This window comes from Vombatus ursinus, unplaced genomic scaffold (assembly GCF_900497805.2).
Source record: "Vombatus ursinus unplaced genomic scaffold, bare-nosed wombat genome assembly UNPS02014935.1, whole genome shotgun sequence".
NCBI classification, from domain to species: domain Eukaryota; kingdom Metazoa; phylum Chordata; class Mammalia; order Diprotodontia; family Vombatidae; genus Vombatus; species Vombatus ursinus.
Window position 1 is genome coordinate 7,506,498 of NW_020954713.1, and position 15,801 is coordinate 7,522,298.

The 15,801-nt window shown below is 38.0% G+C and overlaps 1 protein-coding gene across 1 annotated transcript in view; it reads left to right on the forward strand.

Annotated features, from left to right (window-relative positions):
- The window catches only part of RIMBP2 (RIMS binding protein 2), a 509,773-nt gene extending 499,139 nt beyond the window's left edge, over window positions 1-10,634 (forward strand). Inside the window, 4 exon segments of the mRNA XM_027844231.1 lie at window positions 1,033-1,136; window positions 3,580-3,651; window positions 7,995-8,129; window positions 10,446-10,634. Coding sequence (XP_027700032.1) covers window positions 1,033-1,136; window positions 3,580-3,651; window positions 7,995-8,129; window positions 10,446-10,634 — 500 coding nt within the window.
- The last annotated feature ends 5,167 nt before the right edge of the window (window positions 10,635-15,801 follow it).

Genomic DNA, 15,801 nt, shown 5'->3' on the forward strand with positions numbered 1-15,801 from the left:
ATATATATATATACATGCATATATATGTATATATGGATAAATACATATAGATATAGGTAGGTATATAGATAGATCTTTTAGACCAGAGGTTTTAAACCTCTGGTTCTTCTGTCATGGACTCCTTAGGCTATGTGGTAAAGCCTATAGATCCCTTCTCAGAATAAAATGTTTTTAAAAGATAAAATAAAATTCACAAGATAACAAAATAAGTGAAATATGTTGCAATAAAGATTTTTTTCCCATTCAAATTCATGGACCCTGTGAAATCTATCCATGTACCCCAGGTTAAGAACACCTTCATTAGACCAGTCATTTCCAAGGGATCATGAATTCCTTCCTTCACATATATATTTCTAGAATACTTTTATATGATCTGTATTATTTGAGGTCTGCACAAAGAATCCCCTCCTACTTCCTGATATAGCTAGAGTATTCAAATTAATTCAATTAACTATTTACTAAGTACCTATTCTATGTCATATTTTTCTATTAGTCACTAGGGATATAGAGACAAAAAATAAAACTATCTTTGCCCTCAGGGAATTTACCGTTTTCTAGGGGAGGGGAAAGAGGGGACATGACTAATTGTACCAGATAATGTCCTAGGTGTGTGGTTATTTATGGGAAAAGTTTTGTTGTATGACTTCAATATTGGTAGAGCCAAACCCTTGCCAGGTGGCTAACAGTCCCCTGCTTTGTTCATGAGTTTGCTCTCTCCCTCCCTAAATTTTAAGTAATTTAACCAATGAATTGCAGGAAAGGTAACAATCCGATGATAAATAATGATGTTTTTAAGGAAATAAGAAAAACAGGACAAATGAAATCCAAGGCAACTGATGTAAAGGAACAAACAGTTCATTCTGTGAGTAGGTGCTGTGCCTTGGTTGGATCTTGGTCCATTCTCCTGGATGGAATAGGTCTCTGTCTAGCTTGCTAGATCTGTGATATGGCTGCTGCATTAGAAAGGGCAAACACTGTGTATTTTTTCTGAATACTTGATAATAGCTTTCTTTTCCCCTCCCCCTGGAACAGAGAGGAACAGACGGAGTGGCCGGCAGCACCCCGTGTCTACAAGAAGAATGGTCGCTCTCTATGACTATGACCCAAGAGAAAGCTCTCCTAATGTTGATGTAGAGGTATTGACTCACCACTGTTTTGGTTCATTCCTATAAAACCCCCTTCCTGCAACCTTGTCTAAGGAGGGCCCCTTCCAGTGGGATGCTAGAGCCAGCTATTGCCCGATCAAGAGAGCCAATGGTTAAATTTCCACGTGAGCATTTACACCTTGTAAATTGGCAAATGCTTGATGTATTGTTTTATTAGTTGTCTAGACTTCAGAAAGTGATGGAGAAAATGTTAATAATGTATATTAAACTTAAAAGTGTGTGGTGTGTCCATTTGATTGGAGAGCTGGTTGTCAACACATCACCACCACCACCGCCACCACCATCCCATCCACTTTCACCTTTCTTGTTTCCCTCCCAGAGATATAATGCCCAGCCCTACCTGGAAACAATCAAAGGAAAATAAAGGGTATGGTCAGCCTCTCCAGCTGCATGACCACCTGCCCCCATAATATTTTCCTGTGGACACAGATGGTACCACCAAACCCTCAGGCACTAGTTTCAAAGATTGAGGTCAGCAGTTAGCTGCCAGCAGTTTGGGATGAGAGATGGAATGCTCAGCTGTTATCACTCCTGAGCTACTGTTTTCTAAGGAAAGAGACAAGTCTGGAAAAAATATAAAAAAAAAAATTAATGGATATGAAGCATTTTGTTTCCAGAGAATATCAAACCAAGGCAAGTGAAATTTGTAGAGATGTAGACACTGCAAATCTTGATCATATCTTACAATTCATTCTCACTTAAAAGTTACAAAGTGATTTTCCTCACAACAACCGATTGAGGTAGGTCAAATATTAAAAGGCAGGAACTGTGGTGTGATGTAGGTCCTAGGTTCAGATCCTGGATCTGCAACCTAGATATAAGCTTAGGCAAGTCCCTTTGTTTGTTCTTTCTGTATCTTGGTTTATATCTCTGCAAAATGAAGGGGCTAGATGAGTTGATCACTAAGGTCTCTCCTAGAGCTGATTGATATTGTCATCCTCATTTCATGAATGAGAAAACTGAGGCTCAGAAAGGTAGTTTCCCAATAGAATTTACAGAACCACGGACTTCTGAGGTGGGATGTTTTTGCTCTATAAAATAATGTTTGGTATGGCAATGAACAAATAAATTAATTTAGGTAGAATTGTTATTTTTATTTTATTGGCTTGGCCTATCTATGAACAATTGATCTTTCCAATTGTTTAGATCTCACTTTATTTGCCTGCAAAGTGTTTGTGGGATGCTCTTAAGAGACTGTCTAGTTCAAACCCTTTATTTTACAGAGGAGGAAACTGAGGCTCACAGATAATTAAAGTGACTCCTCACACAGAGGAGTTGAACCAAGATCCTCTCATTCTAAGTCCTAATTCAAATCTATGTCCTTTTGACTCCAAATGCAGTGCTCCGCACTTTTCCAAAGAGAACAGCTGGATTCAGAACTAAAAGGGCCCATGGAGATCATCTGCTTCTATCACTTACCTTATAGATAAGGAAACTGAGACTGAGAAGTAGAAAATGATTTCTCTAAGGTCTAGTTAGTAAGCTAATAATTAGCTGCAGATTTGGAATTCAACCTTAGTTCTTTTGAGTGCAGTCCCTCTATGCCAACCAATCCAATCAACTAATTATGCATTAAGTTTCTGTTATGTGTATACAATACATATTGAAGAAACAAAGACAAAATAAAAATCAATTCCTGCCTTCAAAGAGTTCACAGTCTACTAGGTGTATACAACACATAAGGAGATAGGTATATACATAATAATTTGAAGAGGAGAGAGTAAGCATTATCAACTAAGGGGAATGAGGAAAGGTACTTGTAAGAGAGGGAATATGAGTGGAATTAAAGTCCATTTTGAGATATGCTGCAAAGGAAAGCAGGCAAGAAAATAGATCTGAATCAAAATAAAGATAGCACTCCTTCCTCCCTTCCTTCCTTCTCTCTCTCCCTCCCTCTCACTTTCTTTTTCTATTTTTATTCTCCTTTATCTTTCTCTTCTTCCTTCCCTTATTCCCTTCCTTCCTATCTTCCTTTTTTCTCTCTTCCTTGCTCCCTCCCTCCCTTCCTTCCTTCCACCTTCTCTTCTTCCCTCCTTTCCTTTCTTCCTTACTTCCTCCCTTCCTCCTTGCCTTCCTTTCAGACCTTCTGTACTATTCTTTTCAATTAAATTTAACAAGCATATATATATAATATATATATATGTATACACACACACATTATATACATACATACATATATATACATACTGTGCTAGGTCCTGATACAGAGACAAAAATGAAATAGTCTGTCCATAAGTAGCTTACATTCTGTATAATTTTGTGCCATCCTCAGTAAACAGAGGGAACACTTGCTTCAAAGGGTAGATGCTACCATTTAAAAGATAACCACATAGAGGAAAAGTAATGTCAAATTTATTTTCAAAACTATTGCTTCATTACAGCTTAATACTACTTTCCCTTCCTATCTTTACAGGCAGAACTCACATTTTGCACAGGAGACATTATTACTGTGTTTGGTGAAATTGATGAAGATGGATTTTACTATGTAAGTTTTGGATATACCAAAAGAGGTTATTTTGGGGTTGTGTGTGTATTGCACCCTGAAATGAGGGAGACTCATTTGAATTACAGAAAATCTAGTTAACAAATTTTGCCTATTTTTTTTGTTACATCTATTTGATCCAGAAAGACCTGGATTCAAGTCTGTTTCTGACACATACTGTCTGTGTGACCCTATACAAGTCACTCAAACTCTCTGTGCTTTAGGAAACTTTCTAAGATGCAGAGAAGGTACCAACTTGGGGGCAAGGAGAGAGGGGAGAGGAAGGAAGAGGCAGAGACAGAGAGAGACAGAGACAGAGACAGACAGAGCAGGGGAGAGGAGGGAGGGAGAGAGACAGAAAGAGAGAGGAGAGAACTGAGAGAAAGAAGAGGACAGAGGTGACAGGGAGAGATGGGGAGAGAGGAAAGGGTAGGAAGAGAAAGAGAGAGGAAGAAGAAAGAAAGTGAAAAAGAGATAATTCCTGTTTCATTACGATAATATATCCATTCTTTGGTTCTTTTGTAACATGGCTAATATGGAAATGATTTTGCATGACTGCACATGTATAATCTATATCAAATTGCTTGCCTTCTCAAAGAGGGGGGACGGAAAGGAGAAAGGGAGAGATTTTGGAACTCAAAATTTTCAAATGAATGTTAAAAATTTTTGTTTCCATGTAATTGGGAAAAAATAAAATTAAAATTAAATGTAAAAAAATATATATCCATTGCAGAACTGAAATATCTCTCTATATTATTTATATACATGTACATATATATGTTTATTTTGTACTTTAATTTAATTTTGAAAACACTTATTAAGCACTTACAATGTGCTAGCTGAAAGGCAAGGTAGTGTGGTACGTAGAGAGCCAACCTCAGAGCCAGGAAGACCTGGATTCAAGTGTGGCCTCTGACGCATATTGCCTGTGTGACCCTGGACAGGTCATAGCCTCTCAGTGGCCCTCAGGCCACTCTCTAAGACTCTAAGTTATAGAGAAGGTGCCAATCCTCATGGTGGAGGGAGTTTCTTATACCAAGAAAATCACAGGTCTGATCTAAGAACAACAACAAAGTGTGTCAGCCACTGTACTAACTAGATTATAGAGATGAAAGACAAAAATGAAAACAGGCCCTGCCCTCAGGGAGCTTATTGACAACTAGAGGATCAAGAGAAACAACTTTGTACACACAGTCAGTCAACCCCAAATATATTGAAATTACAGATTGGAAGAGGGACTCAATCTATGATTTCATTGATATTGGCATCTCCCAGATAAGGAAACTCCCTCTGTGGATGTAGGTACAAAATCATTCAAAGTGTAAAACAAATAACTAAAAACTCTAAGCTAATAATAATAAGCTAATAAGTCTTCTTACAAAGCCTCATCATGGCATGCCATGGTATGAGAGAATAAAACCAAGCAACAAGTATTGTTAGATCGTTGTCCCTACATAGAATTTCTCCTTTCAGGTCTTGGGAAGAACCCAAGGGGTGGTGGTGGAGTATAAATATGCTTCTAGTCTATGGTAGCAAAAAGCACATTCCCTCCCAACCTCATTTGTTAACAAGACCTTTGATTTCCATGAGCATCATACATATTAGATTGGCTAATAAGACAGAAAAGGTAAATGACAAATGTTGGAGGGAATGTGGGAAAAATCAGACATTAATGCACTATTGGTGGAGTTGTGAACTGATTCAACCATTCTGTAGAGCAATTTGGAACTATGCTCAAAGGGCTATAAAACCATGAATACCCTTTGACCTAGCAATGTCACTATTAGGTCTGTATCCCAAAAGAGATTGACATGAATGAAATAAAATTCTTTCCAAGGACAAATTAAAGGAATTAATTTAGGTGCTCAAAAGTTGTGCCAATGGGGCAGAGGCTCTAGTAGGTACTACCAGGTTAGAATAACTTCAGGGATGAACCCCGAGACAGAGTATACCTATTCTCACAGACATGAGCCAAGGTAGGAAAAGCCTATCCCTGGCTGGTCTAAGTGGGATCGAAAGGATTCATTTTTCACCCACAGTAACTTTAAAAGTCTCTCTGCTAAGCTATAGAGGGACCATGTTCTGTGTTGTAAGAGCAATTACAAAAATTATGTATCCTTGATGTAGAAATTAACATAATACAGTGCTTTCGGGAAGCTAGGTAGCATGGTAGGTAGAACACTGGCCCTGGAGTCAGGAAGACCTGAGTTCAAATGTGACCTCAGACACTTATTAGCTGGGTGAACCTGGACAAGTCATTTAACCCTGTTTGTTTCAGTTTCTTCACCTGTAAAATGAGCTGGAGAAGTAAATTGCAAATCACTCCAGTATCTTTGCCAAGAAAACCCCAAAAGGGGTCATGAAGAGTTGGGCACAACTGAAACAACTCGACAACAACAACATATAGTGCTTTATAAAAATGATTTCATTTTATCCTAACAGTAGCCTTGGGAGGTAGGTGCTATCATTGTCTCCATTTTGCCAATAAGGAGACTGAGGCCAGCAGAAGTTAAATGACTTGGCCAGGGTCACATAGCTGGTAAGTATATGAGGCAGGATATGAAGTCAGGTTTTCCTGACTCCAGGTCCCACACTATCTACTGCACCAGCTGAGCGTTTCCTGTGCACTAAACATTGTGTTCAGGACCAGGGATACAAAAAAAAGAAGCAGAGATAGTCTGTGACCTCACAGAGCTTACATTTAGACCAGTCCCACGCAAGAGAGTGGTGGCCAGGGAAAGGCACTTTTGTTAGAATGTTATATATTATAAAATAGATAGTATCCTCCATTAAAGTCTACCCCAGTCCCCTCATGCAAGTGACATTGACTCTTGACAGCTATTGTCACTGGAGATCCATTAATTGTTAGATTAATGTTAGAGGGGGATTGATAAACCAGTAAAGGTTTCTAGTGGGTGCTCAGGGGTAGCCTGTCATCTGAGGATAAACTTGTAGAGGCTCTTGACCTGCGGGTTGGCTACCAGGGGATGGATATTTCTGTGGCCTCAGTATCTCCTATAACTGTCTCACCTGGTACAAAGAGATTTTGACACACATCAATGCAGGTTGCCCCACACCAACAAAATCACACTCTCAGGTCCTTGAAGGAGTCAAGTAATTTATAAACTTCTTAGAGTCATACTTATTTATTAAAAATATTTATATACATTAGATAAAACGCATTACTCTTACTGTTCACACTCATGTGCAATTTGGTTCCACGTCATTTCTAACGCATGTAAGCTGTCAAAATGAACTTATCTAGATGTCAGAGAGGTACAGGCATTCACAGAAAGGAACATCAGATATCATCCAGTCCATCAACCCCCTCTTTTTTCAGCTGAGGAAACTGAGGACCAGAGAGGTTAAGTGATTTGCCCATGGTCACTTTAAGTCACCATTACTAAGCAGCACTTGAGTGACAGGACATTGAAATGTTTCTGGAATTGGCCTTTTTCATCTGTGGTGGGGCTAGTTGGCCAGAAACTCCCAGTGATTTCATGTCCATTCATTCACATTTTCAAGTCTAAAATACTATCTCTAAGGTATTGTGGACTATTGCTTAATTAACCTGATATTTTAAAATAGTCAAATGTTAAAATAGAGCTTTTTTTAAAAACACAAATGTAAATATAATCATGGTGGTGCAGTGGATGGAGTGCCATGCCTGAGGTCAGGAAGACTCATCTTCACAGCTCAGACACTCAGACAATGGCCTCAGACACTTACTAGCTGTGTGACCCTGGGCAAGTCTCTTGATCCTGTTTGCCTCAGTGTTCTCATCTATATAATAAGCTGGTGAAGGAAATGGCAAACCACTCCAGTATCTCTGCCAAGGAAACCCCAATGGGGTCACAGTTGGACATGACTGAAATGACTGAACAGTAACAAAAATATATTTATAATGAGAGTCAGCATAGTATAGTGTATAAGGAGCTGGTCTCAGAGTCAGGAAAACCTGGGTTTAATTCTCACCTCTGATGCATGGCTGTGTGACTAAGACCATGTTACTTAATTCCTCAGTACCCCCAGGTACCTCTTGAGTATAAGTTGGAGAAAACAAAAAACAAACAAAAAATAATATAAATAAGTTTTGAGACTTTTTAAAGTACAAGTTGAGACTAGTTGATCATCTGCTCAGGTAGGAGTTTTTTCATCAGCATTTCCCTACACTGATGAAATCAACAAGCCTGGACCAAATAATAACAATAATATTGATAATAATGTTGCCACTTGGATTAGCAAGACTTTAAGAATTAAGAGGAGATAAAACAAAACCTTAATCTTAGAAGACAATAATTAATGACTTCTCTCTCTTTCCATATACACATTTTTCTATGTCATAGGGAGAGCTCAATGGACAAAAGGGCCTGGTTCCTTCAAACTTTCTGGAAGAAGTGCCTGATGACGTCGAAGTCTACCTTTCGGATACACCATCCCGTTATTCTCAAGATGCCCCAATGCGTACCAAGGCTAAAAGGGTAAGCAGTCATATTACATATTTTAATATATGTTCCAGTCTTTCATAATTTGTTGTCTCATGCTTTTTTACACATACACATTTTACACTTTGGGTTTGGGAGTGGGGTGGGTGAAATGTACCACCTGAAACATTGCAATGTGTTCTTCTGCTAGTTACTTGGTGTTGGTTTCTTACTGAATCTAAAATTTTAAGCTATATTTTATTTGCTTTACCAAGAAGTTCCATTTTAATTCTAATTTGGTCAACTTTTATTCATGAAAGAGCTTCCCATGTCTTAACATAGACCATAAAAAAGAAAGTACAATAAAATACAAAAAGATAATAGCTCTTCTTTATAGAGAAAACTTAAATTGATTTGGTGAGCAATGGTTGCTATTTGCTTGCCTTCCATTAAGGTTTATCAATCCCCCTCTAACATTAACATTAGTATACTATTTCCAATACTTTTTTTTATCTGAGATTACATTCATGTTGAGTGTTTCATCTTTATTTTGTTTCATCACTTCAAGTTTTTCTATATTATATATTTTATATATATTTTTATTTCTTTGCTCATCTGCTTGGAAACAGAAGAAGAGTGTTCATTTCACACCTTAATAAGGCAATGTAGCCTTCACGTAAGTGAGCAACTGAAGATACCAATAAAGATACCAATTTAAGCTACCTTGCAATAACTAATGCAGTAGTCTTAAGACTTAACTGTGGGATTCAGAAAAAGAAATATGTCTCAAAAAATCATTGGCCCAAAAATCTGAGGATGTTGCTTTTTTTCAGTTATGAAGCTTAAACGAATTTGTCATAAAACAAATTCTCTTGTGTCCATTTCTCACTACCATATTATAACAAATTCATGAAAAGGTCAACATTGGGAACATATTTCTTAATGAAGAAAAGCATTTCTGTTTATGTAGAGAAGTGTTCCAATGTCTAAGGATTCTAAAAAGCAAAAGCTGCAGATTGCATTGTTAGCCAATCCCTGGAAAAAAGGCACAATCTATTACTTGTAAAGACTTTTAACCACCCCTCCGAAAAATTCATAAAAAAGGTTATAATTCACATGAATAGTTTAATTAAGTTGGCCTGGAGTTGTCTCATAACACTAGCAACCTCAAATCCTGGCTTGAACTACCTAGAAATGTTTTCTTAGGCAGTTTGACTTCTGTACTACAAAAATGTGATGATATGTAGCCCATAACAGACATTTAAAAAAACAAAGAAACAAACCAACCAACCTCTGAGAGACACTGAATAGTGTTTGGTTTACCAATGCAATGTTAACTGTCATGGATGATGCAGCTCAGTGGATGAATGCACTAGGCTAAATACATGGTATCTTCAGGTGTACTTGGGATGCTTTACTAAGTTGTTTTCCATTAGAATTAGGCCTTGATTTCAAATCCAAGGAAGCCTGAAGACCCTTGGCTAAATTTTCTTTTTTGTAGGAACATTTTGTATTTGAATAAGGTCTGGCCTGAAATAAGAAGGGCTATGGGGAAAGTGAATTCTACTATGTACATTAAAACGTGCATCTAACTGCATAGCCTCTTTTAGGCAAACAGTAACTGCATTATGTGATCAGAATAAAAGAATTCTATCGATGGGGTTCAAGGACTGATGTTATATTTAAAATATACTGAAATACTCTCAAGTCCTAAGCACTGAAAAAAACTCATTTTCACTTTGAAATATACAAAGCACACTTTAAAACAATAAGGGCCTTTAAGCTTTCTTTGATTGCAATTAAGGTTCATTTTAGTTTTTTTTTTCTTTTTAACCAATGTACCATCTCTCTCCAATATATACATATAGCACAGTAAATTGTGCAAAATGGATTCAAGGACATCAGAATTTTACATCATCAAATAGTGTTTTGGTTTTGTTTTGTTTTGTTTTGAATACAATAGGAATTCCTCCGGGGAAACTTTTGCTCCCAAGATTCAGTTGCTGGTACTTAGCCCATTGTACTTATTCTGGGCTAACTGCTATGTTAATTCAAAGAACTCAAATTATCATTTGCCGAAATTTTCCTTTTTTTTCTTTTTTTTTCTTTTGCCATTATTTTGGCAAAATGAAACGTGGCAATTGTTCAGAACCATTAGGTCCCAAAGCATGTGTCTTAACGCTTGGTGGCCGCTGTACTTTGGGAGGTGACGCTTATATGTAATTTGCCTTTGATATATTTTAAGCCACTGATAGAAGACATGAACCTCTTTGCCCCCTTTTGGTGGGAAATGGGACCTTAAGATGTTACCCCCACTGAATTGATGTTGTTGGCTTTCAAACATTCAATAAACTGTCACAATATACCTAATAGGTTCCTCCTGAGAATACAGGTACGTCAAGGAGAGCACCATCCCCCACAGTCCATCTGCATTCTGGGTCACCTCCGTCATCTATGGGTTCTGGTAGTCCTGGGAGAGGCAGGGAAAGGGCCTCGAAAAAGAAAAAGGGTCTGCTTTCCAAAGGGAAGAAACTTCTGAGAAAACTGGGTGCAGTGAAGTGATCCATATACTTCTGGACGACTTGTAACGCCTGGCCTATGTAATTTCCTTTCATCCCAAACTAGGGCTTTCATGACTCACTAAAGTACTTTCTAAAACCATCTCTGTTTTTTTCCCCCTTCCTTTCTGACACCAGTAGGGGAAAAAATGTAATTTTGCACTATGGTCTACTTTAACTGACTGCAAGAGTAAAGTGGGCCTGTTGTTCTTTCCAAGTCATTGTTGCCAATCTGCTCAGATTTTCCAAAGTATGATTTGTGGGGGAGGGGGGAACCATTAAATAACAGGTGGATGAACAGCTACTGGGGTAGCCCACTCCCCACCTACAATATCTCATCTTTCTGCATTTGTTACCTGCCCTTAAAGGGATGACTTTCAAGTTTCTCTTTTTCCAAATGCTTGCCTCATGATGCGTAAATGTCACTTAACTATGGTCTTGAAATTCCTAGTTTATTCAGCCTTGATGTTCTGCCTTATAAAATGCACAGTGATTTGTACTGTCTAGTAAATATACAGTGTATACTTCGTATGTGTTCTACATTCAAATGTCTTCATTCTCATTGAAACACGAGTTTGAAATCAAATAATCTATTACTGGCTCCATTTAATGTCTGTAATTTGGGAAAACAAGAAATAGGAAAAAGAAAAGTCATTTCATTTTAATTTTATTTTAGACTTTGGCCTGAGTTCACTGATTGGGAAAAAAAAAAGAATTCCACATACAACTTAATTATAAAGTTCTCACGCCCTATCAATACACTTTGTAAAACCTACTTTGGGCTACTCTCCTCCATGTAATGTCTGAGTCCTCCAACCTGCTGGAAAGCAGGCATTTTTGCCCCTTTCGTGTTCTTCTGTAGCTGTGCAAGCTTGGGTTCAATCATTTTTCATTTTATTGATGTCAGTGTGAAATACACGGAAATGGGCTTGTCAGTAAGGTGCCATGTGTGCATGTGTGTCAAAAATGCTACACCAGGCACAAAAGGCACGAAGAAGGCATCCTAAAATTCCGAGCCCCACCTGCTTCCATGCCCATTTTTCAGTACTGGCATCTGCTGAACAAAAGCGGTCTTACCAGTTGCTGGCCAGTCTATTTGGCAGTAACTCTTTTGTAACTCTTGTCCCCTTGAAAATTGTTTTTACTGTTTATACATACTTTTCAGACTGCCTTTCTTTTGTAACTTATGAAAGGTTTATAAATGATCAAAGCTTCCCCCATTGTGTCTTCAAAGAACTCGACTGTAAATTATTGTAAAAAAAAAAAAGGCAATTATTTGTGTGTGCTAGATGTATGAAATTCAAGACAACTGCTGGCCTAAACTTGTGGTTAAATATTGTGTGGGTGTGTGCATGTGTACAGTTCATGTAAGATATTTTATGTAAATAAAATATTTGATATTTTATAGAATGTTGTTGAGACATTTCTTTGTATTTGTGGGAGGCTTGCTCATTGATGTTGTATAACTAAGTCATATACATAAATACACACAATAAAGGAAGGGGAATGCTCTTCCTTCAAGTAGAAAGAGGGACTCTGAGTATTTCTAGGCATAACTGTGTTTCAAATATAATCAGTTTCTTTTATAATCCTATGGATTTTATTTTATGTTTAAAAACATTATCCTTGAGGAATCTGTAGGCTTCATCAGACTGCCAATAGGGTCCATGACACACAAAAATATTAATGCTGCAGGTATTTCTGAAAAATGTGCTCCATCAATGCACACTCATTGTAAGAGATCCAGTTAGAGACATATAAATGCAGGCATAACTAGTAATTTATGTTTCCCAGGACAAGTGGCACAGAAACAAAACTCTCCAGAGGATTTGGGAGGAGGCAGCATCAGGGGATCAGAGAAGAGTTCACTTGGGCCATAGCCATGGGCATGCCTGAGGGAGCATCCTTTATTTTTTCCTTGTTATTTCTTGATAATGAGGTGTGAAAGTCAGCAGTTTCTGTGTTTTTGAAGAGCTACCAGTGTCATTTTAATTTTGGCACCCTAGCTGAGTCAAAGCCCCAGTCAATCTGCCCTAGTTAAGGCTCTGATTAAAGGCAATGGCGACTAGAAACCTGAAAAGGTTCCTCTTTGCATTGTAGCGTCATCTGATCCCCAACTACCAGGATGTCAGTTAAGGTCTTGATGGGTTGAACAGAAACAACTCATGGCTCCTTCTGAAAAGATCCAAGAAGAGACTTTTGTCTTAGCTCACCTAATTCAATTTATGCTACTGGAGAATGCTTTCATCTAAGGTCTTCGTATAGGGGGATGAAGGATAGGCCTATCACTAGGTCATAGGGGATGATTGTTTGGGACAGCCCAGATTGGGCAGAGGGGAATTCTTGACTCGGAAAAGGAAGAAAGAATGCTTTTGGCTTCAAGAAATTGATCATATACCTCTAATTAAATGAAATACAGAAAGCATTGGGCAAATCAAGTAAGACACTGTTAGGCACTTGGAAATACAAAGAAAAGGGGAAACATTCCCTGCTCTCCAGGGTTTACATTCTACTGTGGGTCACATGTAAATAGGTATGTACTTAGAATACTAATAACCTGGAGGACAAAGCTTCTAATAGGATATAGAGCAAGAAGAGATTTGAAGGCAACCAGGAATTCTAAGAGGTAGCAGTGAGGTAAGAATGCATTCTAGACATGAAAGACAACCTTCAGAGTGAGTGAAGGTATAGAGGAAGAAGATGGAAGACAAGTGCTGTATGTAAGTAGGCCAGTCTGGCTAGAACATGGGATGCATGAAAGAGAGTGATGTGTAATAAGGCTCATATGGCTGTGGATAATCTTCTGAAGTTCCTTTCATAACCAGAAAAGCTTGAGAAAGAGGGAGTGGACTTCCTGACTGGCCTCAGGTACTAGCCAGAGGGCTGGGGCAAGTTCTAGGGATTAATGTAATAATTCACATCAGGTATGGAAAGAACTCTTAGCCATTTCGGTTCTGACTCGCCAAAGCTATCCATGCTACCTGTCTTGAAAGGTTTATTCCTGTCCTACATTTTGGGGCTCAATTGTTTGCAACTGGGAACTATCCTTTGAAGCCCAACTCAAACGCTGCCTCCTCTCAGAAATCTCCCTAGTTCTATCCTTTCTGGAATGTGATTTTACTCACACCCCTTTAATACACTCGAGGAAGGGGATCAAGAGCACAGGTAGAAGGTTGATTGGATTTGGTGAGGAGGACCACATCTTTATCAGAGACTGATATAAAGGAGAACAGAATGGGAGATGATGTAAAGGGCTAGACAGAAGGGGAGAAAATGGAGCTCCTGGTGAATGGTCTCTATTTTCTTAGTAGAGTATGAGGTGAGGTCTATAGGTGTGAGGGTTAGTGGAACAGAGTGGATAGGAGGTTTGAGGGCAGAAGAAGAAGTCTGGAATAGCATCTGTGAAAGCAGGGTAGAGAATTATTGTAGTCTAAATGACTTAGTTGCTCAAAGTCATTCTTAAAATGCTGCTATTATTATACACAATGTTTTCTTGGTTCTGTTCACAGCACTCTTCACCATGTCATGCAAGTCTTTCCATGCTATTCTAAGATCATTGAGCTCATCATTTCTTATAGAACAGGAGTATTCCATCACAACCACACACCACAACTTGTTCAATCATTCTCCACTTGATGAGGATCCCTGCAATTTACAATTCTTTGCCACCACAAAGAGAGCTGCTCTAAACCTTCCATCCACACTCAGTTATAATTACTATTTATGAATTTCCCTCCATCTTATTTTTACTATTCTCTTTCTCAACCTTTTTTTTGCTGTATCCCTGTTACAATATCTTCTTCCCCCACCCTCCCACCCCCTACTTCACCCACCTCTCCAAGAGTCCCCCGTCACTTTCCCCACTCCCAATCTCAATCAACACACCCCTCTAAAAGTCTCTCCTCCACCCTATCCCCCAGTTTTCTCACCTCTCTGCATGTTCAGAAGACTTCTACACCATTCTAGATGTACATGTTGTTTCCTTTTCAAGCCAGATGAGAGTAAGGTTCCAGTATTACCAGCCCTCCACTTCCTCCCCTCATCTGCTTCCTCTGTATTAGTTTTCATATCCCATTTTTTGTAATTGCTTCGTTTTACATTTTCCTACCCAATTTGGTTTTATAGCATCACCCCATCATACACAATTCAGAACCAACCTTTCTTTCAAACTACCTTAGTAATGATGACAGCTTTAAGAATACTGATAACATTTTCATATATATAATAAGTAAATATTTTGACCTTAATGAGTGCCTTATAATTAGTTTTTAGTGTTTTCCTTATATTTCTTTTATATCAAATTTTCCATTGAGTTCTGGTCTTTTTGTTAAAAATACCTTTAATCCCTCAATTCCTCAAATTTCCATTTTCCAAAATTCAGAATTATACTCAACTTCGCTGGGTAAGTTATTCTTGGATGCAATCCCAGCTCTTTTGCTCTTTGAAATATAATGTTCTAAGACCTACAGTCTTTTAGAGTAGAAGCTACTAAGTCTTGTGAAATCCTGACTATTTCTGCAGTATTTAAATTGTGGGGCTTTGTTTGTTTGTTTGTTTTGTTTTTCTTGCTGCATGTGGTATTTTCTCCTTAACCTGGGAGTTCTGAAACTTGGCTATGACATCGCAGTAAGTTTTTTTCCTGTGATCTATTTTGGGTGGTGAACAGCAGATTTTTTTTCTATTTCTGCTTTACCCTCTTGTTCTAGAACTTCAGGGCAATTTTCCTTAATAATTTCCTGTAATCTTGTATCCAGATTCTATTTTTGATCAGTCCAACAATTCTTATATCATCTCTCTTCCATCTATTCTTCAGATACGTTGTCTTTCTAACGAGATGTTTCAAATTCTATTTTTTCCCTAGTTTTATTGTTTCTTGGTGTCTTATAACATCATTCAATTCCTCTTGCCCATTTTTAGTTTTCAAGGAGTTATTTTCTTCCTTAAGATTTTGGACCTCTTTTTCTAATTGGTTAGCTTTCTTTTCGTAATTTTCTTGGATTGCTTTTATTTTTTCCTAGTTTTTCCTCAATCTCTCTTATTTGATTTTTGAATTCCTTTTTAAGTTCTTCCAAGTATTCTTTCTGGGCTTGTGAGCATTTGAAGTTACTCTTTGGGATAATAGTGGCTTTTTCTTCACCTATCTTCCTCTGAACATGAACCCAAATCTTTTT